The sequence below is a fragment of the Petromyzon marinus genome, chromosome 10, assembly GCF_048934315.1.
Source record: "Petromyzon marinus isolate PM22_M1 ecotype Great Lakes invasive population chromosome 10, UKy_Petmar_22M1.pri1.0, whole genome shotgun sequence".
Lineage (NCBI taxonomy): Eukaryota > Metazoa > Chordata > Hyperoartia > Petromyzontiformes > Petromyzontidae > Petromyzon > Petromyzon marinus.
In genome coordinates, this window is record NC_133676.1 from 15,706,737 (window position 1) to 15,732,424 (window position 25,688).

A 25,688-nucleotide genomic window follows, 5' to 3' on the forward strand; every position below is an offset into this window, starting at 1 on the left:
AACTGCATCCGTACAAACCATTGTAGATGTGGATACCTGATGCACAAATGGACAATAAGTAAAACTCTCCAGTGCGCGACTGTGGTCATCCAGAAAAGACCGTACAGCACACAATGACGCAATGCCCGATCCACAAATACGAAGGAGACATCGCAGCGATTACACTCCACGGTTATCTGGGCTTGACAACCTCAACGTGACGTTGAAGTTGGTTGCCCTCCCATCTACATCATCAGCCGTACGACACGGAGCAGAAGGCTGCAGTCGCAGACCCCGAAACGTGCACCGCGTAGTAGGCCACTGCCCATGTCGGTCCTCTGCCAGCAGCATTTCACAAACTTTTCATGCTATTCCTGAAGCCGTTCACTGGCTCGACAGACCTCAACATCAACATACCAAAGGTAACCCACAAACACTGGCAGAGGAGTAGCTACTGCCCGGCGATTTTAGCAGTCATCAACTACTACCACCCCTTCTTTGGTTCTTTCGGTAAAGTCATGTAGAATGAGAATAAAATCATGAATTGATAAAATAAAATAACACATCAGGTGAAGGGACGAGACTGTCTGGTAGGACAGCGCTGTCCTACCAGACAGCGCTGTCCTACCAGACAGTCTCGTCCCTTCACCTGATGAAGGCCACTTGTGTTGTGGCCGAAACGTCGTGAGAATATTATTGTGTTATTTTATCAATTCATTATTTTATTCTCATTCTACGTGACTTTACCGAAAGAACCAAAGAAGATGAATCATTGCAGTCACGAAAGCTTTAAATCGAAATACTACCACCCCACCATGAACTTCGACAAGATGCACCCCCCCCCCCCCGTGCTAGATTGCACGTCAAATGAACGATCCACTTGGGTGTCAATGCGGCTTGGAAAGCAAGAGACAGCGGGCTTGTATTTAACACGCGCAAATAAAAAAACTAAATACAACGCCTGGGAGGGCGGAATTTGACCGTGCAAAATTTTGCAGGATCTGATCGAAGGAATGAGGAGATGGCAGTGCGTGATGATAACCTCGTGAGCTTGACGTTATTGTTTACAAATCTAGCTCATTAGTTAGGGACAAAGTCGCGGTCAAACTTCGACCCATCAGACGACACATGCCTCTACACACGGTGCACTGATAGCACGTTTGGACTTGAGAAAAATACAACGACCACATCTCCACTGATAGACCATCGGGCCACAACAGCTCTGAGCTACCTCACTCCGCGAGTTCTTCCACTCGTCCATAACAGAGGTTGTTGGGTTCGGTCGCGTCCTTAGATCCGCCACCATCTAACGACACATTTATATTTACGCAATCTAACCCAACCTCTTGTGGATAATGTTGGTCGCGATAGCCTGCGTGTTGAACTTCCGCTCGTGCTCACCCCGAGACAATTTCCCCCCTCGAATTTTCCCGTCCGCCTCTCTCAACGCGCCGCTCCGCCACTCCAGCCTCGTTAAATTCTAATTTCGAGGCCGCTAATCCGCGCACACACACCGCCTGCTCCGCCACTTTCACTGGAATTCCGTCAAGCGTCCATCCATTGTCCGCCGGTATTAAAGCGAGACAGACGCAGCATAATGTTTCACTCTGTTGGGTTCTGGGTTGCTAAGGACTGCTGGGTATTTCGGGGCAGATCCCCAGATTTACCCCACCGTCGAACAATCCCATTTCATCCTACGATGGAACAAATCACCAGTCACAATCCAGATGACATCTCTCTCTCTCATTTTGAAACTTGTGCCCATGCGGGCGCAGCAACGTGCAGGACGCCTCTGCTGATGATCTGCAGCCAGTGATGGAAATTCCACATTATTATATGCATATGTTGAACTTCTTTAGCATCGTACGTAGCCAATCGTGCTAATCAGAGGTGCTGCGGAAGGACGACAAACTAAACACATGAACGGAGGTGTGACAGTCTCTCTGTAGGCAAACAATCGTCGATTGTCCACAAAGTGGAATTTAACTTATCAAGCCCAGGACAGAAGAGTCGACCCACAAATGGGAATTGAACTTACGACCTTCGGAGTAAGAGTTGCGTGTACTATCTGCAGGTGCACCTGGCTACATAGTTGATAGAATAGCTGTTTGTGTCCTTCATATTTCAGTAAAAGATTAGCAGATTTATTTGCAATTAAACAATCGATACAAGTTTGGTTATTGCACGATCACAGAAGCAATAACCTCTCCAATGCTGGTAATTTTAACCCTCAACTAAAAATGTTTCGTCTATTTATTTATTTATTTCGCATTTATTTCCCACATCAGGCTGGAGCATCAACAGAGTTTTGGACATTTATTTGTCTGAAGCCTCATTCACGTGTCGCTCCATCAGTGCCCCAATTCAAGCATTCCGCCGCATAAAAGCAACCACACAAATTTGTCGTGCTGGGGATGGGGGGGGGGTAACAACGCAACTCCTGAAGCAATCTGAAGCAATCTCGCACAAATCGCTGTACGCAGGTGACAGCCTTAAGGCCGCGTGTCACATCTCCGCTCACGACAATCGGAATCTTGATGCCAACTGACGTGGAGACCTTAAGTGTTGATCATGAACGTATTGTTCGCTGCATGTCGGCTGACGCTGCCATTCACACGCCGTATGAATACGAGGAGTTGTCAAACACCCTTTACAATAGGACATTAAAAGTATGTACTGACCGATGTTTATTAAAATGTATTTGTTATATGCCATAGCAACCTCTAATGCAAACTTGATCCAGCCAGGCGATGCTGTTGGTGGACTGGTTGGCCCCTTGTTGGGGTCAGCTCAGCTTATTATACCTTTGGCACAAATGCCATTGAGCAAGAAGCTAGCAGTGGTTGTTCTTTGGAGGGACTGGCCTCTGGCTGTGGGAATGTGGAATGTCTGCCACTGGTTCCGGGCCATTGCCAGGGACGAGTACTGCTGCATCGTTTGTTTGAGCAGGGGACACACTTTGCGTTTCCACCTGACTTTGTACACAATATTAAAAAAATTAGACGATAAATTCCACTTAGTCGTGACAAAGATCCTCCAAGAACTCGTGTTGTGTCAATCGAGTAACAAACTGTTGGAGCGTAGCTCATGAAAAATAACACCAAGAGCCATCATTTGAACTGTCTTATGTTCCTATAAATGAAGTAGATTTAGAATCTGACCCAAGGTTGTTCCTCATTAATTCCGAATTAATCTGAATTAAGTAAGCATGTAGTGTTAAGGACATGAATATCTGATTTGAATAAAAATGTGGTGCTGGTCTACTGGCATTATTTGTGTTAATTTTATATGTATTTTTTTTATTCTGCCAATTATATTGCCGCTATGCCATCAGCCTCATTCTAATAAAGATGTACATTTCCATTTGAAATGCGACCGGTGAGCGGTGCACAACCTTGTGTCAGAGAATGCCCCCCCCAAAGATGACGTCCCAGAAATATGTCTCCAGCGGTCCTTTCAATCGGCCTCTTTATCCACGTCGGTGGCACAACCTTCACATGCCCCGCAGACTCTTCTCTGCATGTCAATCAAACCCACATTTACAATTCTCAGAGCAGTAATGCGCCACGTGAAGTGAAAGACTAAAGTTACTTCCGATGCTGTGTTTGTGTAGACATTGGTGATCAGGCTGTGACCATCGACTCGCCACATTCGAGGATGCGGTTTAATCAAGAATGGACCGGACCCCGAATCTCAGTCCCCCCCCCCCCCCCGCGCCAGCCGGTCACCCTCACCACTTCACGTTGCGTTCGCACATCAAACGCTCGCAACTGGACAGAACATGCCAACGCAGTTCGCTAATTGAGGCAGACATACAGCGCGGCCCCCTCGCGTTTGAAGAGGTCGCAGCCAAGAGTCATATTTACCAACTTCGCGTTTAGACCTCGACCGTAAAAATTGACACGTGGCCAGTGAGGTCTGTGGGAACGGGCAGAGGGGTCAAGTGACACAGGGCTGCTGGAGATTAGAGGGTGGGAGGGTGGGGGGGTGATTCTGTTCTTAAATGAGTGTGCCTCCCTGTTCTGAATACGTGCATTGGATGATGTTAATCTCCATTGATGGCCACTGATGAAATTCCACGTTTTTTTATTGTGGTGATCTTCTCCCACACACGATGAGCACCGATGACTTCCCACAAAGTGGTTCACGTTGTCATGATGCCAACAAGGATGATGTTGGATTGAGTCAACCAGTGACCAGGAAATTAACTCAGAACCACAGCCCTACCTGTGTCACATTTGACAGAATGTGACGATGCTTGGTATTGTTTTTGGCAACGTGTAATATTCCTTCATCGGGCTGGATCGCCACTGCGGCAGATCAAGACTCACGATCAGAAGATTTCTGACCTCAAATCCCAATAAGTAGTCGACTCAGCCCATCATCCCTCCAGGGTTTATATAATTATCAACCCCTTGTGGAAATTCAGAGAAGTTTGTCCTACGGAGGGACGACGGAAGTCCACCATTGACAAGTGTGACCACTGACTCAGGGCCACCGAGGGAGATTATTTATCGCCCAACACTTTTTTGTGTTTAGTTACTTGTCCTTCCCCCGCACCTCCGATTAGCACGGTTGGCTACATATGGTGCGAGACAAGTTCAACGTGCATAGGGTACATCACTTATGTGAGTGGCTTTTTTTTTTACCCGAAATTCGAACTACAGTTTGTGGAGACTCACTCTTGCCCGTCATTATTTCGTGGCACTTAACAGCAGTTTCCTTTTCGTCAGTAAATTCGTTGCACGAACGACGATGGAGGTCACCACTCGGCCACCGAATCGTGACCTCTCTGCCCCCCGTACCCTCAGCCGTGCCCAAGCGCTACCCCTCTGACATCAGCAGCTACTGCTGCTGCTGTGACTCCGCCCCCCCCCTGTAAGGGAACGTGAGTATTTGTTGCAGCAGCTGACAAAACGATGCACGTGCAAACTCTTACAAGCACGCGGATAACCCCGCCGACACGGTGCGCCGTAGTCACGGCCTCCATCGATCACGGGGGTGGCCCGTGTCATGGCAGGCAGCGAAGTCTCTTGTAGACTGGACTATATTCATATATTTCAGGGCATTATTTTTATATATATGTCGCAGAATGGGAAAATTGTTTTGTATATTTGTTTTAGTCAGGTGGTACTGAGTGTTTAACTCAAAAGCATAATATTGCGTGTGCAAATCCCTCTCAGGGATTGGGTCCTTCAATCATGGTTGATGATTACAAAGTGCCACTTTGTGAGATGTCCTATCGACGAGACTTAACCCTGCCAAGGGAGTGTGGAATTTCTATCCACTGGCTTCAGGGCCACCAACAGAGATGAGCACAACCCGACATGCATATGAGCAGAGAAACGTTTTTTTTTATTTGACTTTACAAAGGATGACAGTATGACATTCCATACCTGGTGTTCTTATAAAAAGCAATAAATCATATGAGACATTATATACTTTAGTTCAAAGACACTGATCCATATCCTTGAACCATGCACACATTTGGGAAACGTATGCGAATTCACAAGGACTTTCAGTCAAGAGCAGGAAACCGTTTCAAAAGCTGAGCTTCATAATAAGTCAGAACAGACAGTTGTTAAGTTATTCAGAGCACGCGAGTTTGACAGTACGCTCACATACTCCGTGTCTTCAGAGATCCCGGGTGGCAGATATACAAGGTCACAACAGACACGTGCCCAACTCCCAAACACGAATAGCTTAGGTAACGACACAGGAGGGAAGACATTGCTAATGCTGTGTCAGAACACTGAGCCAGTGCTGCTTAGAACCTCCGATTAGCACGGTTGGGTACGTATGGTGCGAAAGAAGTTCGACATACGTACCTCCTGGGTCCAATTCTGGGTTTCAGCCAACTGTGATTTAATTCGGTTGTGCACTGAGTCAGTGGTCTTTGCCTGGTCAATTATGACTATGCAAAATTACACAATATAAAATGTAGTTATATACACCTAATGTGGCGTCTTTCAACTCAAAAGAGTCAAGATTTGCAGCTTATGTAGCACATAAAAGACATGAATTGCTGGGCATATTCAAATGTGAGTGACCGAGTGCGGAAAGAGGCCTCTTGAAGTGACCGCAGAAGTGGTCCTGCGAGAACATCTTCCAGGGCCGTGCTCTGACAGGGTGCCACGTTCCCAATGGTTGTCCGTGTCTTATTAGATGATACCAGCTGTACAGTTGAAGATAATTGGGAGGAAGAAAAAACGATAGATTCTTGACTGTTTGAACCAATGGTGGAAATTATATATTGCCAGACAGGAGGCAATCACTTTTGATTACCCACTTATTTTATCGACCCTGGAGAGATAATAAGCTGAGGCAACTCCTAATTCACAGCCCTCCGCAGTACCGATATAATCACAGGACCATCCTGCTGGATCAAAGATGATGTCACCGTGAAAACATTCAAATCAAGGTTTCATTGCGCTATTTTATCGACTAATCGGCATTCAGAAACTCATTACTTTCCCAAAGGAGCCCGCCGCCGAAGCTGCCTATCGCTCATCAAAACAGGACCCGTCATTACGATGCGAAGACAAGATTTGGGAGAGTGAATAAGACGAGCGCCTGATGCCCGCGTACAAACGCTGTTTTTAAACTCCAAACAGCTCCGGGCACCCACAAGCTCGCGCTCGCTCGCTCACTCGCTCGCTCGCAGACGCGTGATTGCATCTCCGACGATGTTTATTAACGCTTTGTTGAATGGCCGTATTGTGCCACTGTTAACTTTCCACGCGCCGCTTGACGCGTGCAGTTCATAAAATAAAATAAAAACAGATGGCCAAGTCACGCGCGCGACGAAGGCACTCTGTTTCACGCTACCTGCAGACTCGTGCACCCGCATTGCCTGCAGCGAGCGCTGTCACAGCGATAACGGACTGGACTGCCCGCGCCGCTTTTGGCAGCTGGGCGTACGGTAGTAGCGTGCGAGCGTGCTGAGAGGCACGAACGAACGAATGTGGTTGGAGGGAGGTGGTGCATAGGGCCCACAGATCGTTCGGTTGTACGTGTGTGTGTGTATGTACAGTATGTTGAACTTCATTCGCACCATAGTTAGCTAACCGCGCTAATTGGAGGTTGGTCATTCGAAGGAAGTCTATTTTATAATTATTGGTCAGCTGTGCCCATCTGGTTAAAGCACCCAACTCACAATCGGAAGATTCCTCGTTCAGAGTTTTAGTACCGGGGCCAACTCAGTCGATTGATCCTCAGGAGTTGATCGCGTAAAGACCACTTTGTCACTCTGTCACTTTGTGAGACCCCCGACCACAGCTGTGTGACAGAGACTAAGAAATGCCTCGCGATGCTTCAATAAAATTTCACATTTTTTCAGTCTACCGAGGCAGGTCAGTGACAGAGTGAGCAGCTCGCAATGAGGCATCGCCCAGTCGGATATCATTGCAAGGCGTACTCGACTAAGTAAAATGAGTGCAGCAGTCTCTTCGTTGGGACGTACTGCTCGACATTGTCAATCGCCGGACAGCCTTCTGGCACCAGATTGAAACAACCGTGTGGTTCAAGGCTCTTTCACTTGTCCTTCAGGAACAGCCTCCTGCCTGCAATTGTCTGCACCGGTGAAGCGAACACGGGGCATCCAAAGAAAGCCCACGACGGCGTGTTACACCATCGGATGTTGGCATGCGTCATTGTCAAGCGGTGCTCGGGCAAGCAGGCAGCTTTGGCCTGACGTCTCGCCGGCAAACAAAATGAGGACACTAAACCGCGAGTGACACTCTCGATGGAGACGGTCACTCTTCGCCGACCGCGTGCCTCGACGTGACCAAATCGCCGCGCCGATCTGTCAGGTTTTGTGGGCGATTGTTTAGCGTCCGGCTCCTTCAACCTTCGCAGGTTTGTTCAACAATCGGTCCTCGCTTTCCACGTGGGATAAGGGACCATCAAACGGTGAGCGGTGGCGCTTCGGTGAGCGTGCCGCACGACGAACCCAGCAACCTGCGGGAGCTAGCGTCGGTGACGAGTGAAAATCTTAACGAGAGCCGGGAACCCCACCCTCCGCCAATGCGCACTGACCAGTGTGGTGAGGTATGGTCAAACAACCCCCACGATCAACACGGTCCACACGGTCTGAGGAGGATTTCATCCGGCAGTGGAGTGACAAAGAGCTGTATATTATTCATATGATCAATGGAGATGTCTGTGTCCTCAAAGAGTCAAAGCTGACAGCTATCGCCAGCTTGCGGAATCGCGTATATCTATTTTTGTCAGAGGTTCTCCCTGCTAGAGAGAGAGCGTGTGCCGGTGCTCATCTCCATAGGTGAGCCTCAGCAAGTGATGGAACTTTCACGTTCCTCTGGTGGGGGCCAGTCACTCCATCGGCAACCGCCGATGACTTCCCACAAAGGCGAACGATGATGCTAGCGCAGGATGTGTCCAGCACAATCGTTCTGAGAAGGAGGAGGGAGGAGGAGGAGGAGGAAGAAAAGAAGAAGAAGAAAAGAAGAAGAAGAGGAGGAGGAGGAGGAGGAGGAGGAAGGAGGAGGAGGAGGAGGAGGAGGAGGAAGGAGGAGGAGGAGGAAGAAGAAGAAGAAGATAACCACTAAACGCTGTTAAATGTCAAAAACAACGTTTCGCCCTCGATGATTTCAGGCTCCTCCGTCACTGAATATTTGCTCCACAAACGTCCCTTCACGCAGCTCACACAGTGGCCTCGAACCGTACCTCTGGAGACCCACGGATTCAAGATACGAAAGCCTCACTGCCACACACGAGTGCCCGCTCGTTACCTCGGGCGGGCAAGCTACCGAGAGCGCTGCCACGCACAACCACGGGCCCCTCGTCTGGGTAGCCGGGATTCAAACGCAGCCTTTCGGGAGTGCAGCGTCAGCGCTCGACACAAGAATTGTCATTCGTTCTCCGAGCCCCCCAAAACAGCAAACAACCCTAAACCATTGCAAGAATTTACGCTCTCCCTTGGCTTGCGACAGTTTCATCACGGGACAACTCTCGCTGACTTCCCGCAAAGCGGCGATTCGCGTGATATCGGCCGAGAAGGCATAGAACGACGTTTGTGACGATGGCGACGGCAAGGACGATGAGCTGCGTTTGAGCCCCATCCGAGATTTTGACCTTGCGGCCGTGACAACATTGCCCGCGTCTTCTTGGCGTCGAGCAAAGCGCGCGAGCGTGCACCTCGGCCCCGGAGTGCGCAGGGGGCAACCGGGCAAAGGAGACAAAGCGTGTGCGTACAAAAAAAATGCGCGGCTCTGTTTTCTCAAAACAAAAACCAAAAGTGCCATCCATCACTCTCGGACCAGAGCGTGCAGCAGCAGCAGCAGTCTCCGTCGTCGCAACGTCCCTGCTTTCCCAAAGAGAAGCGGCCATTCTCAAACCACCCGTCACTAGATCCTCACTTTGGTTGTGAGCTCTGAGAGCGAGAGAGCGAGCGAGCGAGACCTCCTTTTACTTTTTTGTTGCGGAGAAAGAAAAAAAACTGGTTCTCGCGCAGCCTTTCAAATCCACCTTGCCCGTTTCATTTTAACCCGAGGCAAAAACAAAATGTCCCTGGATTGTCAAGCGAAGGAGCGTAAAGTCCCGAGATCTGTGAAGCTGCGTTTGGGGAATACATTTACTCAGGGAGAAGACAGAAAAAAAGCGTGTGCACATTTGATTCCAATTATTATTTTTTTCCAAAAGCGCCGGGCACAAAATGCGTTCATGTTTTACGTGAGTAGTGTTAAACGTGGGAATAACTAAATATCGCACGGTGGCCATAAAAAAAAATGTATTTTTTATCGGCAAACAACGTAACCACGTTCACACAGAGCCGTGTTCATTTTCATAAATGCAGTCCTTGTTTTAATTTGTGTTTATTTTACAATTAACGTAATTAATACAACTTTCATGCATTTTTGTAGTAAAATACAATTAAACCTTCCTTGTGCTCAGCGACCTTTAAATAGGAGCAAAACAAAACAAATCTTAGTAATATAACTGCGCTTTTGTGAAAGGGTCATTTTTTTGTGTGGACATTTTTGGAGACCAGCCCAAGTGTGAAAACCCCCAACAACAACAAGAGATAAAGTTACCGTGGCTTTAGGCAGGGCTTCTGTTATACAGCACACACATGCGACGTTATTTTCAGAATATGTATTCACACTGGAAGAATCCGATGAGCTATGAAGCTCTTTTTCACAGACGTCCACTATTAGCTGCACCACGTGTCGATAATAACTTTTTTGAAAGAGAGCTGATGTTTTGTATGTTCTGGCTTTGTCTAATCAATGAAATCCTTGCATAGATGCACTGACCAGTTGTGTGTGTCCTCTCACAGCTATCACCCCATACGGTTTACCCCGTATTCGGTGTCCAGGGAAATTGAGTTTTCAGGTTTCATACGGCGTACGGCCGTTTAAATCCGGGCAAAAAAAAGTTATTTTGTCTATTTGTTTGTGTTTCTCCCTTGTGATGGGACTTTGTAGGATGAACGTTGAGATTTATAAGGGCATGGGGTGACCAATGAGGTGTGAATTTGTCTGTAATGAGGTAGGGCACTGATGAGGGGTGACAGGAATGCCCTCTGCTCCTTCCCATCCCCCGTGATTGCTTTCCTTCTGGTCCCTTAAACTCCACACCGAGACACAATCATATTCTATGTTTCTTAGATAATTCTGCTGCTTTACATTTTCACAGGATGAGCCACTTCATTGAGCTATCATTTGTGGCTGAGTCGTTCGTTTCATAAAAAGAGCTTCTGCACTTGAGTCTGGCAGCCGCCCCCCCCCACCCCCCCACCCCCCGTCATTAAAACTATTCGCTGTATGTGGGAAGGGGTGGTGCAGTGATTAATGCACTGCGTGAAAATCCCAATGACCCAAGTTTCACTCCTGGCCGAGCACACAACTGGCAATTGTTAATTGAACCTAGCCTGGCCCTTCCTTGAAGTTTGCCGAGTATAAAATTAGTACATTTTATGACTCGCAAATTGTGGATATTAGGAGGACAAACGCATGCTGCACACTCCCTGTGTACCAAGTAAACCTTCATCAGTGCTTGCTAGTGTCGCTTACCCCAATAGTAACTGTGTAAAAGGCTACGTGGAAGTTCTTTGTATTTTTGCATGGGGTGTGAATGCCCCTGTGCAGAGCACCGGGTGGCTAAAACACTGCAAGCTGGCGCAGTGGGAAGCCCAGTTGGTGCATCTGCCGGTCACTTCAGTCAGCCAACCCATAACACCTGGGCATGTCCTGTGACCTCCTGCCAGCGTGCCTTTGACATTCACATTGCCTCAAAGTACACATAGCCTGGCACAAGCACTGTGGTCCTGCACCTCCGATTAGCATGGTTGGCTACGTACGGTGTGGGAAAGGTTCAACATAATGTGCGTACATTACGTTGTTGCGAATGTGAAATGGTCCTTGCACTCTGCCTTCGATTCGCATCCATCTACAGCATCAGTGGCAATTATTGTCAATCCTGCACCTCGCTTAGGTTGACTCAGCATTAAATGAGTGGTCGGTGCGGCGTATGAACACCAGAACCTGGTCACAACAGCTATTAGGGTGTGATGTTGCCCCTGCAGTCAATAAGGCTAAATGGGGGATCGTTGCCTCTCTGTGTGCCTGGTGTGTGTGTGTGTGTGCTTGTGTCCCAAGCCTCCATTCAACCTCGACATTTCACCAGTCGGCATCAAAATAAGCATTTTTTCGGCTTTTTCCACTGCAATGCGTTTTTGCCACGCTCACTCTGGGAAAGGAACACAGCGAACAGTAGAGAAGGCTTGCCAGTATGTATCCGGGGTGGTGGTGGGGTAGGTGGGGTGGTGGTTTAACAGGCGGCATGGTGGTGGGGTAGGTGGCGTTGTGGTAAGGTAGGTGGGATGGTGGTGGTTGGGTAGGTGACATTCTGGGAGCCGGGGGAATAAGGTCAAGCGAATACCAGGAATGAGGAGAGGGAAAAAAACAATTGAAGAAAAGGAACCAGGGGAGAAGCATACAAAACAAAAACCTGAGGTCGAACGGATTGGTCAAAATCCACCACCGCTTCTGAACCCTTTTGTGCATAGTCAGCCCTATAAAGTCACAAGCATATGGGGAATCAGTCGTGGAATGCAAACGTTTTAATCGGGCATGTAACTATTCACTCAATCCACCATCCACACCCCTCCACCCCCCTGCTAATTGGATGAACTCTCAGGAGAGACTTGTTCAGTTCAAGAACGAATAAAACATTTTCAATCGTGTTTTTGTTGACCCATCTGTAATGTTTCTGGTTTGTTTTTACTTGTTTGTGCTTCCTCATTCGAATCGTTACCCCAAATGTAACTTTAGCATGTATAATGTCAGCATGCAATACATTTACATCCACGAATTCAATGCATGCATTGTGAGAGTCAAAATCCAGATTAACCGCTGGATACATGCAGTGACATGTCTACGTCATAACACGTGGTCGGTGTCTGTAAGTGTGTGTTTTGTTTGCTGGCCGGGAACAACTGTCGTTAAAAGGTTCGACTCAATCAGGAGGTCGCGACTCAGCCCATCATCATCTCTCTGAGGTTGCCAACAAGTACCACTTTGGTCGAAGCCAACAGTAGTTTTCCTCGAGGCAGAATGGCAACACCTTAATGGAAATGTGGGATTTTCATCACTGGCTCTGGGCTGCCAAAGGCGACGAGCGCCTTCCCTACGGTTATTTGAGTGCGGAGACGCACTCTGATTTTATTTTATTTTTGGTTTGCGGTGTTCCATGAAGAGTACTCTTTAAAAAAAAAAATTACAACTGTTGAACCGGCAAAGCCCTATCAGCACTGCTTGAGAGCGTGACCGTGTTTTGAGAGAACCATTCCGACCGTGCGCTCTCACAGCACTCGCTATCGCAGAGCGCGGCATCTTCTGCTTGGCATCGCCAGCACCCGACGGCCAGCGGGCAAACGCGTGAAACCATTTAGCGATTTCGACGCAGCTCGTGCCATACGTTTAACCCACCGACCTCCCAGAGTGCCGCCGTCTGTGTTGTGATTTGTGTTGGGTTTTTTTTCACATTTCAAAAGTCAAAGTGTCTCCCTGCTCAAACGAAACCGAGGACTGGTGCTCATCTCCACCGGTGGCCTTGAACATTACCGTCATCATCACTTACGGTCGGTGTGCTCGTGGACGAAGGCCTCAAAACCATCCTGAACAAGTGGTGGACATTCCACATTTTGCTCTAACAGGGATCAGACTATGAAGAGAACAACCATGATTGAATTTCCCGCGAAATTATACTCGTTCTATTAATTCCACGATCGGGATTTGATTCAAGTGCTGTAAGCACAGCGATACGAGGCCAGCTGCTCTGACAGAAAGTTATTTGTTATGTTACACTGACTGTCCTTTCTCTCCGCTCTAAGATGGGCCATTGCCTGAAGAACTTAGCCTATTTCTGTTTTATGGCAGCGTTAACAGCAGTGGTGCTGAAGCGTGTTCACTCTACGCATTTACATTCCACGGGACACTACAAAAGAAGAATGCAATTGTGCAATAGTAATATACGAACATAAGCTGTTGTTAAATGGTTGCACAGAAGTCTATGGATGTAGCCATTGGAATTCAATACACGCGAGAGCCTATTTCCATTGTCCTTACGATTCATATATTATTATTATTATTGTGCATGTTTACCCAGAAAAACCTCACCGAGTCTCAAGACTCTTTTTCAGGAGGGTCCTGCCAAGCTGACACAGTAGGGGATCAATGCTGCTGCTGTGTGTGATCCCAATTGAGGATTTTGCAGGGGGGTTTTTTCCGCATTGGTATGTTTGATCAATATTGTATGTACTCGTATGGATGATTGCAGTCACGGAAACTTCAAATCTAGAATCAATATTGTATGTTACATTGTATGTTGTATGCTTTGGGAAAAAATCCCAGAGAACCTGAAGAAAACCCATGCAGAACAGGGGGAGAACGTACAAACTCCACGCACATAGACGCCTGAGCCGGAATCCAACCCAGGGTCCTTCTGACTATGAGGAATTGTCTACGGTGGAAATCAATAAAATTCAAGACAGCCGCCACTCACCTGGATGAGGCTGAGATTAGACATGCTGAGCCGGAAGAGGTAGTTCCTGCGGACAATGACACACACAATAGGGAATTAGGATAAGATAATAACAATGCAATGTACTGACAGTGTCCCAGGCCTTTTCCAAACAGGTTTGAGGAATTTCAACGTTCTCCGATGACGGAGTAGGGCTACGTGGGGGTGGTAATAATAATGGTGGGGGTGGTAATAATAATGGTGGGGGTGGTAATAATAATGGTGGGGGTGGTAATGATAATGGTGGGGGTGGTAATAATAATGGTGGGGGTGGTAATAATTATGGTGTAGCCGGCATATGTACTATGGAGGCAATGCAAATGTTGCCAATGGTTGTGGTAATTGTGGTTGATGGTGGTGGTGGAAATCGTGGTCGTAGCAATGGCAGTAGTGGTACCAGAGCAGTTGGTTCTGCTACCACTACTATTACTGCGGCGAGCTATATTGATGGTACCGATGGTAGCAATGGGGCTCAGTCAACCTTTGCTGGGGATTGAACTTGTGATTATTTACAACTCGGAGCCCAGCTGTTGCCCAGCTAAACCAAGCTACAGTACATCTGGAATTATTTGATTAATTCCTCCACCAATGCTGAGGACGTGGTCTACCAGACACTCACCCACCCACTAACTCGCCCACTCACACACCCACTGACACACTAACTCACCCACCCACCCACTCACCACACTGCAGGTTACAGAAACTCACTCATTCACCCACTCACTCACTCACCCACTCACGCACTCACTCACCCACGCACTCACTCACCCACTCACTCATCCACTCACTGACTCACTCACTCACCCATCCACTCACCCACCCACTCACCACACTGTAGGTAACAGAAACTCACTCACCCACTCACTAACCCACTCACTCACCCACTCACCCACGCACTCACTCACCCACTCACTCATCCACTCACTTACTCACTCATCCACTCACTTACTCACCCACTCACCACACTGTAGGTCACAACACTTCTCTTTCTGCTTATTCCCTCGCACTGCACAACTTTGTAATTCCCTCCCATCGTCAATTTTCCCCAAGCTCTTATAACAACAATTTAAAAAAATAACGTTGCTCAATTCAAGCAACGTGTTTCATTGTATCTATTTGCTGTTTGTTGCTGGCCGTTTCCCGTTGTTGGGGCCTTGCTCACCTGGCTCCAACGATCAGCTGACCCCGGCTGGGATCAAAGGCGATCTGTGAGAAATTGACCGCTCCCGAGAAGGTGAAGTTATGGAGCCACGGGGAGACGTCTGTATCGAGCGGCAGGGCAGGGGAGAGAGCGAGGAAGGTTTATGAGCGTGGGCTCGCTCTGCATTCCAGTGACACGTGTTGCGACCAGCTCGTGCGTTGACCGCGTTCCGCTGTCTGTTTTCTACATTACCGCGAATCCAGTGAGACGTTGATCAGCTGCTGTGCACGTACCGCAGTGCAATGCGTCTGTTGACTGAGTCAACTAAGTTGAGTACATTAATGCATTTATTAATGGAGCTGCAATGGATGTTATCGGTTCTCTAAAGACACAATGCATCGGATACGTTTTGATAGACTAACTACGACTACATTTTAAAAATGTTACAACAGTAGTGAGGAATCACAACGGTTCCACGCGTATAGTAGTACTTTCAACATTTTAAAGGTAGAGATTTGTTTTAAAATTAAATTCCAATTCTGCTATAAGCAATGCGTCGGGAGACATTACCGTCCGTAAATTCTCACAGCTAGGATTGCACGACCACCACCAGCACCACCACCACGTATCCGGCAAGACTCGTGAGATCCTATGCCATAGAACAACTTCCGAAATAATTCAGTTGGCCGCTTTATTCATGCTCAGGTTTACATGTCGAATGCTCGGCAAAAAGAGTGTTTGTCACGTGTCATTAAAACGAATGTGTTTTTTTATTGTTATACTTTGAGCTGGGATGCGTCACATTTTTTGAAACCCCAGAGATATCAGAATCTGAATATTTGTAAATACTGCAGGAGGAATTCGATGAGCAATCAAGCTCTTTTTTTACAGATGTCCAGTAGGGGAACGGGGTAAGAACGTTACAGCAACAAACAATACAAAAACATGATAGTAGTGCAAAGTACCAGAACGGTAAACGAATCACGCAAAACACATCCTACCAGGCAACATAATGGGAGCCGGCGGTGGGACTTTGAGCAGTCATTGGTGACTGAAAAGAGACCATAAACTCACATTACTTAAACAAACAAAAAAAACCTGGTATAACCACAGGATTCTGAAACCGGAATCAGAATGCAGGTTCGCAGCATGTCTCATTCAGTGCTCTGACCCCAGAGTCACCAAGCCACCTCGAATTCCATGGTACTCTCAACTAGAGCACAATTCATTGCTTGTGTCTGTGTTGAACGATTATAAGTCCTAAGGACACATCGCGTGTGTGGGTGTATATGTGCGTTTGTGCGTGCGTGCGTGCACGTAGAGAAATATGTGAAGCTTTTATTGGCTCGTATGTAAATGGATTCAATGTGGGTATGCCATCCATCTCTTTTTTTAAAGCTGGTGCATATAGCAATCGCATACAATTACTTCAGCCATGCCATTCACTGTAGTGCGCTGCACATTTTTAACCAAAATCCCAAACAGGTGGCAGTTCAATTTGGAATGGTGCAAGCCCATTGAGATTCATTGTCACCATTGATTTGATCTATGTCATAGCAGGCCACCAGCCACCCACCTCGCCTTGATTACTGCTGAGAAAAGTACCCCTTGCCCGGACCAGTCACTAGGCCTCAAGGGACACAGAAAAAGGAATGGGAGGGTGGACACAGCTCAGCACCCAACGTTGTTTCATAATGGTGTGAGATTACGGTTTTGCAGGTCCCATAATGGCCAATTAAAGTCCACCCAATGGCCCGTCAGTTGGGCCCATCAGTCATGTGGATCATTTAGGGCCTCAAGCAGCCACTGATTCACCCAATGGCACAAGCTGAGGCAGCTCAGCTTAGAAGGAGGACATAGAGTTGTGGTTAAAATTTTATCAGGTTTTAGGTCTGAAACTGACAACAGTAATACTAGTTAGGCCACCGTGTTAGCCAATATGTGCTGTGATAGAGTGTTTGACTCACAATTGAAAAGGTGTGATTTCATGTTTTTTGTTTGGAAGTCAATTTGGGTCATTTATTCCGTCTGGGGTGGCAAAAATGAGTACTCTTTTGCAGGGAAGTTAACTGTGGCCATCCTATGAAGTTGCAGACCCCCACCATGAACATGTGGATTTTGGACAACTGGCTCAGGGCCACCAATGGAAATAAGATTCACCCAAGGTACATTTATGCATGAGGACACTTTGCATTTTTTGAAGCATGCAGGATTTTTCTCTTGGCCCTCTGAAGATTGTCTTAGTTTGGCTATAAGAGCCCCGGGGTTTTCTCAATAGAGCTTGAGAATCTTTAATATACAGACATAAATAAAGAACCACGCATCTGCCCATCCACTTGAATTAGAATTGTATCAACCTCCGAACCAATGTTTTCCTGCAGCATTTGTTCATGCATGAACACTCTGGGTCAGTTTTGACTGTTGGAGTCTCATCAGTAGAGCCGGACACGTTAAACAAATCCTGCCGGTTTTCCTGGTATTGTCAGCAAGGTTTATCGACCTATACAAGGGGGGGGGGGGGGGGGGGGCTCGTTCAGTGCAAAATCAGTAAAATTGCCCAGAACAATGCAACAAGCGCCACTGTGATGGATTATTGGTAATAAAAACAAGACTCTGACTTTTAAAACAGTACAAACTAAGATAACACTTGCCCAGAATGTCTGTAAGGTTGATGGTCTAAATTATGATGATGCTATTTTATGGACAGAGTTTTGTCTATTTATTATTTCCCTGAATTCTCCGTGATGGTGAACAATGTAATATTTTTATAGATCATTCGTGAAAAATCACATGTTATGTAACCGCCAGGCTGTCTAATTTATATAGCTGTAAATTGATTTATCAGGAGATATAACAACATAACATCATACATAAATAAACACGCAAGGGACTGTTTCACCAATGAAAACTAAAATAATATTTTGGTCCATAAATTTAGGAGACTTTATTAGCTGCGATATGGAACAAATATTTATAGTCGTGAGGATTTACAGTTCAAGTTTATCAAACTGATAAATTCTTTAACTGCAGTCGCGCAGCAAATTCTGCAGATACGTGCGGTGGCCTTTTAAAAGGAGCGAATTCCTACCGGGGAAAAACTAAAAGTGACCGATGGTGTGGTCACTGTTGCATCCTGCCAAAAAAATACACGCGCGATTTGTTTCAAAAACCATAATTGCAACCACACAGTTAAAGTAAACCCACACCTTGTTCCCCCCCCCCGCCTCCAAATAAATTCCAATGTGTTTTAATTTTTGGAAACCACACCCAAGCAGTCACTCTGAAATCCACATTAGATTTTTTTGCGTAAAAAACATTTGCACAGCTGTACAGTAAGAGCAACACATCTGCCAGTTTACATAAGGCACTTTTTTCCATAAACAATTAAAATATAAATGTATGTATATACATAATGCATTCATTATCCGAGTATGCAAATGAACAAATATACTCATGTGCACAATAACAACGCAAAGCTGCCACACTCGCATGGTTTGTACGCTCGACTTGCAAGGCAAAGGTCACCGGTTCGATTCCAACTCTTGGTGCAGCCGTTGAAACAATGTCGAGGTTTCTTAAACCTCCCTCACCGTCCATCCACTGAGCAGTATAAGCATGGCGGAACGTCGCCTGTGGTGTGAGTACACCCACCCCCTTCCAAGACGTCTGGCCAGTGTAGGGTGGGTAAAATATACCTCTAGAAGGCCCATAATGGCCCATTAAAGTTCACCCAGTGGCCCCGTCAGTTGTTCCATAAGTCATACGGATCATTTAGGGCCACTGTTGGAGACCCCTTTCTTCAACGGTGTTGGAGGCCCTTCCTCCAACAGTGGCACGACAGAGCAATTAGCAGGGCTGCACCTGTACTGTTACCCATAAATGCAAAATGAATTTCACTTGGTAAAGCTGTGGGCAGATTCATGCCAAGGTTTGTGAATTCCACCACCAGCCTGCACATATTGAGTCACCATGAAAGAGGCAAAAGGTATGTTAGGGAATCTTTAAATGAAGACCATACACAAGAGAGAGGGGCATGACTATGGCTTTTGGGAATTCACTAATGCCCGCATGGGTCTTGTCAACGGATGTCAGGAGCAGGGATGAGTTCGGGTTAATCACGGATGTGAGTCATGTGGACAAAATAGGGGCTTGGAATGTGAGACAATGGAGAGAAATGCGATGCTCAAAGAAACACGTTACACCGAGCAGCTATCTAGGCTCAAAATCTTTTGATGTACACATTCAAGGTGAGAGTAGTTTCAAACATTGCGATAGTATATAATATACAATTGTGGTGAAAGCAGTGACACAGTGGTTTAATGCACGGCAAAATGAGCCCTGCCACCCGGGTTTTTATTCCTGGTCGCAGTACCAGTGGTGAGTGATACCAGTGGTGAGTGATATCTGTGGTGAGTGATATCTGTGGTGAGTGATATATGTGGTGAGTGATATCGGTGGTAAGTGATACTAGTGGTGAGTGATACCAGTGGTGAGTGATACCAGTGGTGAGTGATAACGGTGGTGAGTGATATCTGTAGTGAGTGATATCGGTGGTGAGTGATATCGGTGGTGAGTGATACCAGTGGTGAGTGATACCAGTAGTGAGTGATATCTGTGGTGAGTGATACTAGTGGTGAGTGATATCGGTGGTGAGTGATATCGGTGGTGAGTGATACCAGTGGTGAGTGATATCAGTAGTGAGTGATATCTGTGGTGAGTGATACCAGTGGTGAGTGATATCAGTGGTGAGTGATATCTGTGGTGAGTGATACTAGTGGTGAGTGATATCGGTGGTGAGTGATATCGGTGGTGAGTGATACCAGTGGGGAGTGATATCGGTGGTGAGTGATATCGGTGGTGAGTGATACCAGTGGTGAGTGATATCAGTGGTGAGTGATATCTGTGTGTTGCAGTCGAAACGTCGTGAGATTTTATTGTTTTACATTTTCATTATTTTATTGTTTCCCTTCTAGGTGACTTTACCGAAAGAACCAAGAATATGAATCCCTGCAGTCACGAAAGCTGTAAATCAAAAATATACAAGGTTGCTGATCAACTCCCCACCATGCAATAGAAGAAGAAAAACGAGGTCGAGGAGGAAAGCACTCTCACGAAATCTGCCATGCAAAGTTCCAAGTCAAACTCAAAAGTGTTTCCTCCCTCAAATAAATGTGGGATGGCGATCATCTCTATTTGTGGAGCTGAGCCAGCAGTGGAAATACTCCATTCCTATTCGCGAAGGGAGATATTGACCCCGGAATGATGAAAAACTCGGTCACCCCCTCGAAATACCCAACTACGAATACCCCTGACTGGCAATTTAACTCACAAACTTGCCCACAGATATGGTGAATGTTATTTATTTTGGGTTCATATGCGACCTCATCTTTTTTAATGTGACTGGCTGCACGCATTCCCCAAGCGGCTCTGAGAGTCTGACAACAAAAGGAGATGGTTTCAAAATCAATGGCCGGAGTTTATTTGTTCAAGGAGACCAAGAAGACCGTATTTTGTGGATCCTTAAGTGAGTTGCAATTTTTTTTAAGTGAAGATCGATAACAAAATAAGTTTCCGTTGGAAGCGACACCCGAGGGAGAAAAAAAGTGAAGAATGTTGAATAAGTGGAAATGTGCTGTTGGAAAACAGTAAATGCCCAAGCTATGGGTTTGGGAAACCAGAACGTAAAAATAATCGAGAGGAAAGCGATGACTTGTGAGAGTTCGCAATTACAAAGAATAGCTTAGAAATGTATCATCAGTATCTTAAATCGGACAGTGTTTGTCTCATGAACAGGCTGGCACCTGCGATAAGAATGTGGAATTTCCACCACTGGCTCAGGTTTTGCCAATGGACACAACAACCATCCTATGCTCGGTGGAGAGTAGAAACACTGACTTTTAAAAAAAAGTAAAAATGTAAGCGATCCCAATCGTGTAAAGGCCGCTCTTAATAACTATCGGCTCTGCTATTCTTTTTTTCTCCTCACATTATGCTGCGCCAAAATGCCCAATTCGCTTCTTGTATTCGCCAGAGGCAGCCGGCGAACAAAAACGTGTATTTCAGCGTCGGATCAAAAACGTAGCACTTGTCACGTCCGCGCGTGTGAAAGGCAGGGGAATGCAATCACACAAATTGGTGAACACAAGATGGAATAGTTTTGCTGCACGCAATACCGTTTGGTCGACTGCGGCGACGCAACTCACGTCAACGGGGCATAAGGGCTGCTAGCTGGCGGGATTCCCCGGATGGTTCCGTGCGCCTCAGCAGTGAGCCCTCATGTGACGCACCTGACTAACGCAGGCTCAGATGCCACATTTCTTCGGGGCTCGCTGCTTCCGCGGCGTGGGGTTAATCATCCGAGGCGTAGGGGTTTTGTTTTGTAAGAGCAAGCGGCGTGCCGTGCTCGTGCGGATGGATTCGCCATGGGGTTACGCCTTCACCATTTCTCGCGTGCGTCCCAGAGCAGCGGAGGCAAGGGTAACGTTGCAGTAAATTAGAGAGCTCCCACTAAACCATCGCGGTAGAAACAACTAAACATTCTTCACTGCCGACGAGATAAATTGGGCAGTGCGCGCACACACACACACGCGCAAAAAAAGGCGCACGGCGTATTCACAAAACAGACACACCAATGCGGAGGTCGTGCAAGTGCTATTGGCGAGCACCTATTAAGGCTGACACGGAGCACGGGAGGCCCAGGGTGGCCATCTCCAGGTACGCCCCGCCGCCGTCGCCTCGTTCACAGTGATGCTGCCAAGATACTGGGCCAGGTGCTTGTTTTAGGCTAAGATGACCTAGAGGAATCCCAGGCAAAGTTCAAATGTGGAAATGGAAACCGGTGCTGTATTTTCTCCGGGAACTGAACTCGGGATATTGGCATCGCGGTCAGTGTCTTAGCAAAGCGCCCTCCAGATGCATCAACACACGCATGACATTTATTACAATGATTCGGGAGGTAAAGCAATATTCACCATATTCTTGGTTCTTTCGGTAAAGTCACGTAGAAGGGAAACAATAAAATAATAAAAACTATAAAACAATAAAATTCTCACGACGTTTCGACTGCAACACAAACAATCATCATCAGGTGTGAAACCCACAGCAAGAAAATTGAAAAAAGTGGCGTTTTTTTACGTTAGCACTACGGAGAGCGATTTGGCAGTTTGTTCAGATGGACGAGTCCATCTATGTTCGGAAAAGAGGAGGGGGGAGACGAAAATAATGGATGCTAAGTCACACCAATATTTGTCATAGTCGTTTAATGTTCATGTGCTCATCGTTGACCTGACTTCAATCCTTAAATTCACTCCAACACACATGATTACCAGGTTTCATCCGATATAGGAAAGGCAGATTAGAACCCAGAATCTCTGCTATGTCGGCTCAGGGCATAGCAACTTTTAACGAAAATCACCCAGCTTGAGTTGAGTTCATAAAATGCTGCTCGTTCGGGCAACACTAAATGATGAGGTCCTGCCTCGCGTGGCTAGGCAGGCTGGAGAGGACAGACGGTTAAACAGCTCTAGCTTTTACCCTTTCTGGCAATAAAATAGGAGTTGTGTTTTAAGATGTTCAAACACCCAGGAATCAAGTTACTGCATTGACCACACACGATCTTGGCGGTGATTATGGATGCAAACATGCTCCGATAATGTGGGCATTGTCTTTGAAACTGATTGGCCTACACCAGAGACGGCCTCCTTCAGGGCCCAGTCTCACCAGTCTCAGACCAGAGAACACCGAAAGACGAACGGTACAAAGACAATGCCACGTATCAGGGGATTTATAACTCGAGTGAGCAGAAATTTCATGGGATACCTTTTTTTGCCAGTATGAAAGTATTATCGGAGCATGTTTGGGTTTGCATGTTCACCACAAAGTGCCGTGTGTCGTTAATGCAGTCACTTGATTCATTGCGAAAGGTTTCTATTTGGTGTGTTTGAACGTCTTGAAACAACTCCTGTTTAATTGCCAGAAAGGGTAAAACCTTTTTTTGATACACACTTTGATACTGCCAAAAAAATATCCCACGATTGAGCAAATAGCTCTCAGGGCAGGCTCCAGGCGTCCATCAACGGTGAAACACTGTTGCCACTTTGATATTCCCGAACCCTAACCCCCCCCCCCCTTGTCGAAGAACCCACTCAGGGTTTTGTGAAAACACTGCTAAAGATCATGTAATGTTCTTGTAATGACAGCACAAAAAGTTTAATGAAAAAAAATAAAGTAAAAAAAGCTGTCTCCCCGAATTGTCGAGATCACCATGCATCAGTCCAAAATGTTACTGTACTTACTCCTAATCTCTCTCAGCTCTGCCTGCTTGCACGTTTCAAATTTAAAACGTGACCGTTTTGTCAAAGCCCGAAGACGCCTTTGCTCTAGCGCATCACGCTGTCACAAGATTAAATGAATTTCTCCCTCCCACCCACGCCCCCCCCCTCCACGTCCTGTACCCCCCCCCCCCACTCTGTTTTTGAGTTGAGGGGGGGGGTGTGCTTGGAGGCTTCGCCAAATCGTATTTAACTCCTTCCGCGCCGGGGCAACGGGGTCGAACGCCTTCCTGGGCTGCACAGTCATTGCGCCGATCCAATTTGGCTCACCGTTTCATCGCCGCCGCTCCTAATGCGGCGTTTAAACGTCGCGGGCACGTCGGCGCTCACGCCCGCCGGGTGTGGGAACGGCGATGGCGGCGGCGGCGGCGGCGGTGGAGAGAGACCTTTAGTGGCGAAGCGGTCTGCCGGAATCGCGTGCCAAACACGTCGCGCTCGATCGAGGGTCTCCCGTCCAACAGACTCGCATCGACACATCTCGCACCAGGGTCTGGACTTTTTTTATCGCCGTTTTCATCAAATGAGTAAGCGGCCCTTGCCACCTTGATTGCTTCCAAGAGTGATGGCTGCATGCTGGCCCGAAGCTGTTAGTGGCACATGACGTGTCTTGTTTCCTTGGTAAGTGAGAGCCGTCCAGTGATTTCACCACCTCGCCTCACTATTTTCCCAAAAATGAATGACATTTACACAAACACACAGAGTCACGGAGTCACCGGTGTCGTCTCCCGGCTCCAGCGAGTTTGTGGGTGCGGCCGTGGGCCGTTGCTGAGTGGGCAGCAGTCTCTCCGCAGGACAAACTCATATGGTCATCTCACAGAACGGTGCTCATCATAGCACGTATGTATGTCTGACCCGCCAATGCTGGGCATCTGCAAAACATAGTTTCGTAGCTCATCGGATTCCTCCAGTCTAAATAAAGATTCTGATAAATAAAAATTACATTTCGCCAAACTTTTGATATCACTTTGCCATGGCTTTATTGAACTTGTACTCTGGTTTGCTACAGATCGTGCCTTTTCCCCCGAGTCTCCCTTGAGTAAGAGACTTTTGGTTTCAGTTTACTCTCTCACGTGGATTAAAAAGGTAATCCATCTGCCTGACTGAGCCTCGAGGAATAATAGACTGATTAATTCCCTGCTCAGGATTTCAACTCACTCTTGTGAGTCAAGTGCTTAATCACGGCACCACCATCCCAGATTTACAAAGCCATCCCATTACTTCCCGATTCATCCAGGGGCAGCCAGTTCTGTGATGTATGTTGAACGTCTTTCTCACCGTACGTAGCCACCCGTGGCAATCGGAGGTGCGGGGGGAAGGAATGCAGGCACAGAAATTGAAACAATAAAAAAACTTTCTTAAACAACTCGCCCCCATAATCTGCTGAGTATAAACGGGTTCACCACTGTTATTCACTTTGTCAGGAGGCTTGTGGTGGGGTAAAGTGTTGAGTACTGTCATCGTTTCCGAGACGTCCGGCAAGCATGAAAGAGTAGGCCAAGTCACCCTCGAGGAGGGCTCTCGCGAAGTCCCGCTAGCGGAGGCCATTCTGCCGGCAGTGGATTGAGCAATGGAATTTCAGGGCTTTACCTCCTGCTTAATTATTACGCATTCCATTATAAAAAAATATAATAACAATTAAAAACATGTTTTGAACGAATAAAAACCCCACGCATGTATCTATATTTCCCGCTGAACAAACATTAGGCTCTTACCGAGCCTTGATTCCTGCTCGCCTTCCCAGGCGTATTTACTCGGCTGCACTGGGTTAGGAAAACAATCGGGTTGTGAGGGCTGCATTAGCCGCTGAGATGCGGCAAGGACCTCGGCTTCGGCTGTGTTGCTACTGCCAAATGCATTTCATCAGGATGCAGGAGTGGGTTTCTCACTCGCGACAGTATGAGGGGCATTAACTTAACGATACAGTGTGTGAGTGTGTGGGGTTTTTTCACCAATCTCACACGGGACTTGCTATCAACGCAGGTTGTCTCGTGTGACCTTGGTCTCACGTGACCTTGGTGACCTTGGTCTCGCTTGACCTTGGTCTCACATGACCTCTTGGTTTTTGTCTTGCGTGACCTTGGTCTCGCGTGACCTCTTGATGACCTTGGTCTCGCGTGACCTTGTTCTCGCGTGACCTCTTGGCGACCTCTTGATTTTTCACCATCTATCCACGCAGGCTGTTATCCCGTCAGCCG

At 47.1% G+C, this 25,688-nt stretch overlaps 1 protein-coding gene across 2 annotated transcripts in view; it reads right to left on the reverse strand.

Moving 5' to 3' along the window:
• Positions 1–25,688, reverse strand: part of LOC116940836 (semaphorin-5A-like) — a 157,369-nt gene that overhangs the window by 76,214 nt on the left and 55,467 nt on the right. For both annotated transcript variants that reach the window (XM_032951075.2, XM_032951073.2), the window contains exons 3-4: positions 15,185–15,284; positions 14,005–14,050 (exon numbers count right to left, since the gene is read on the reverse strand). In XM_032951075.2, the coding sequence (XP_032806966.1) occupies positions 14,005–14,050; positions 15,185–15,284 (146 nt within the window). The remainder of the gene's footprint in view (positions 1–14,004; positions 14,051–15,184; positions 15,285–25,688) is intronic.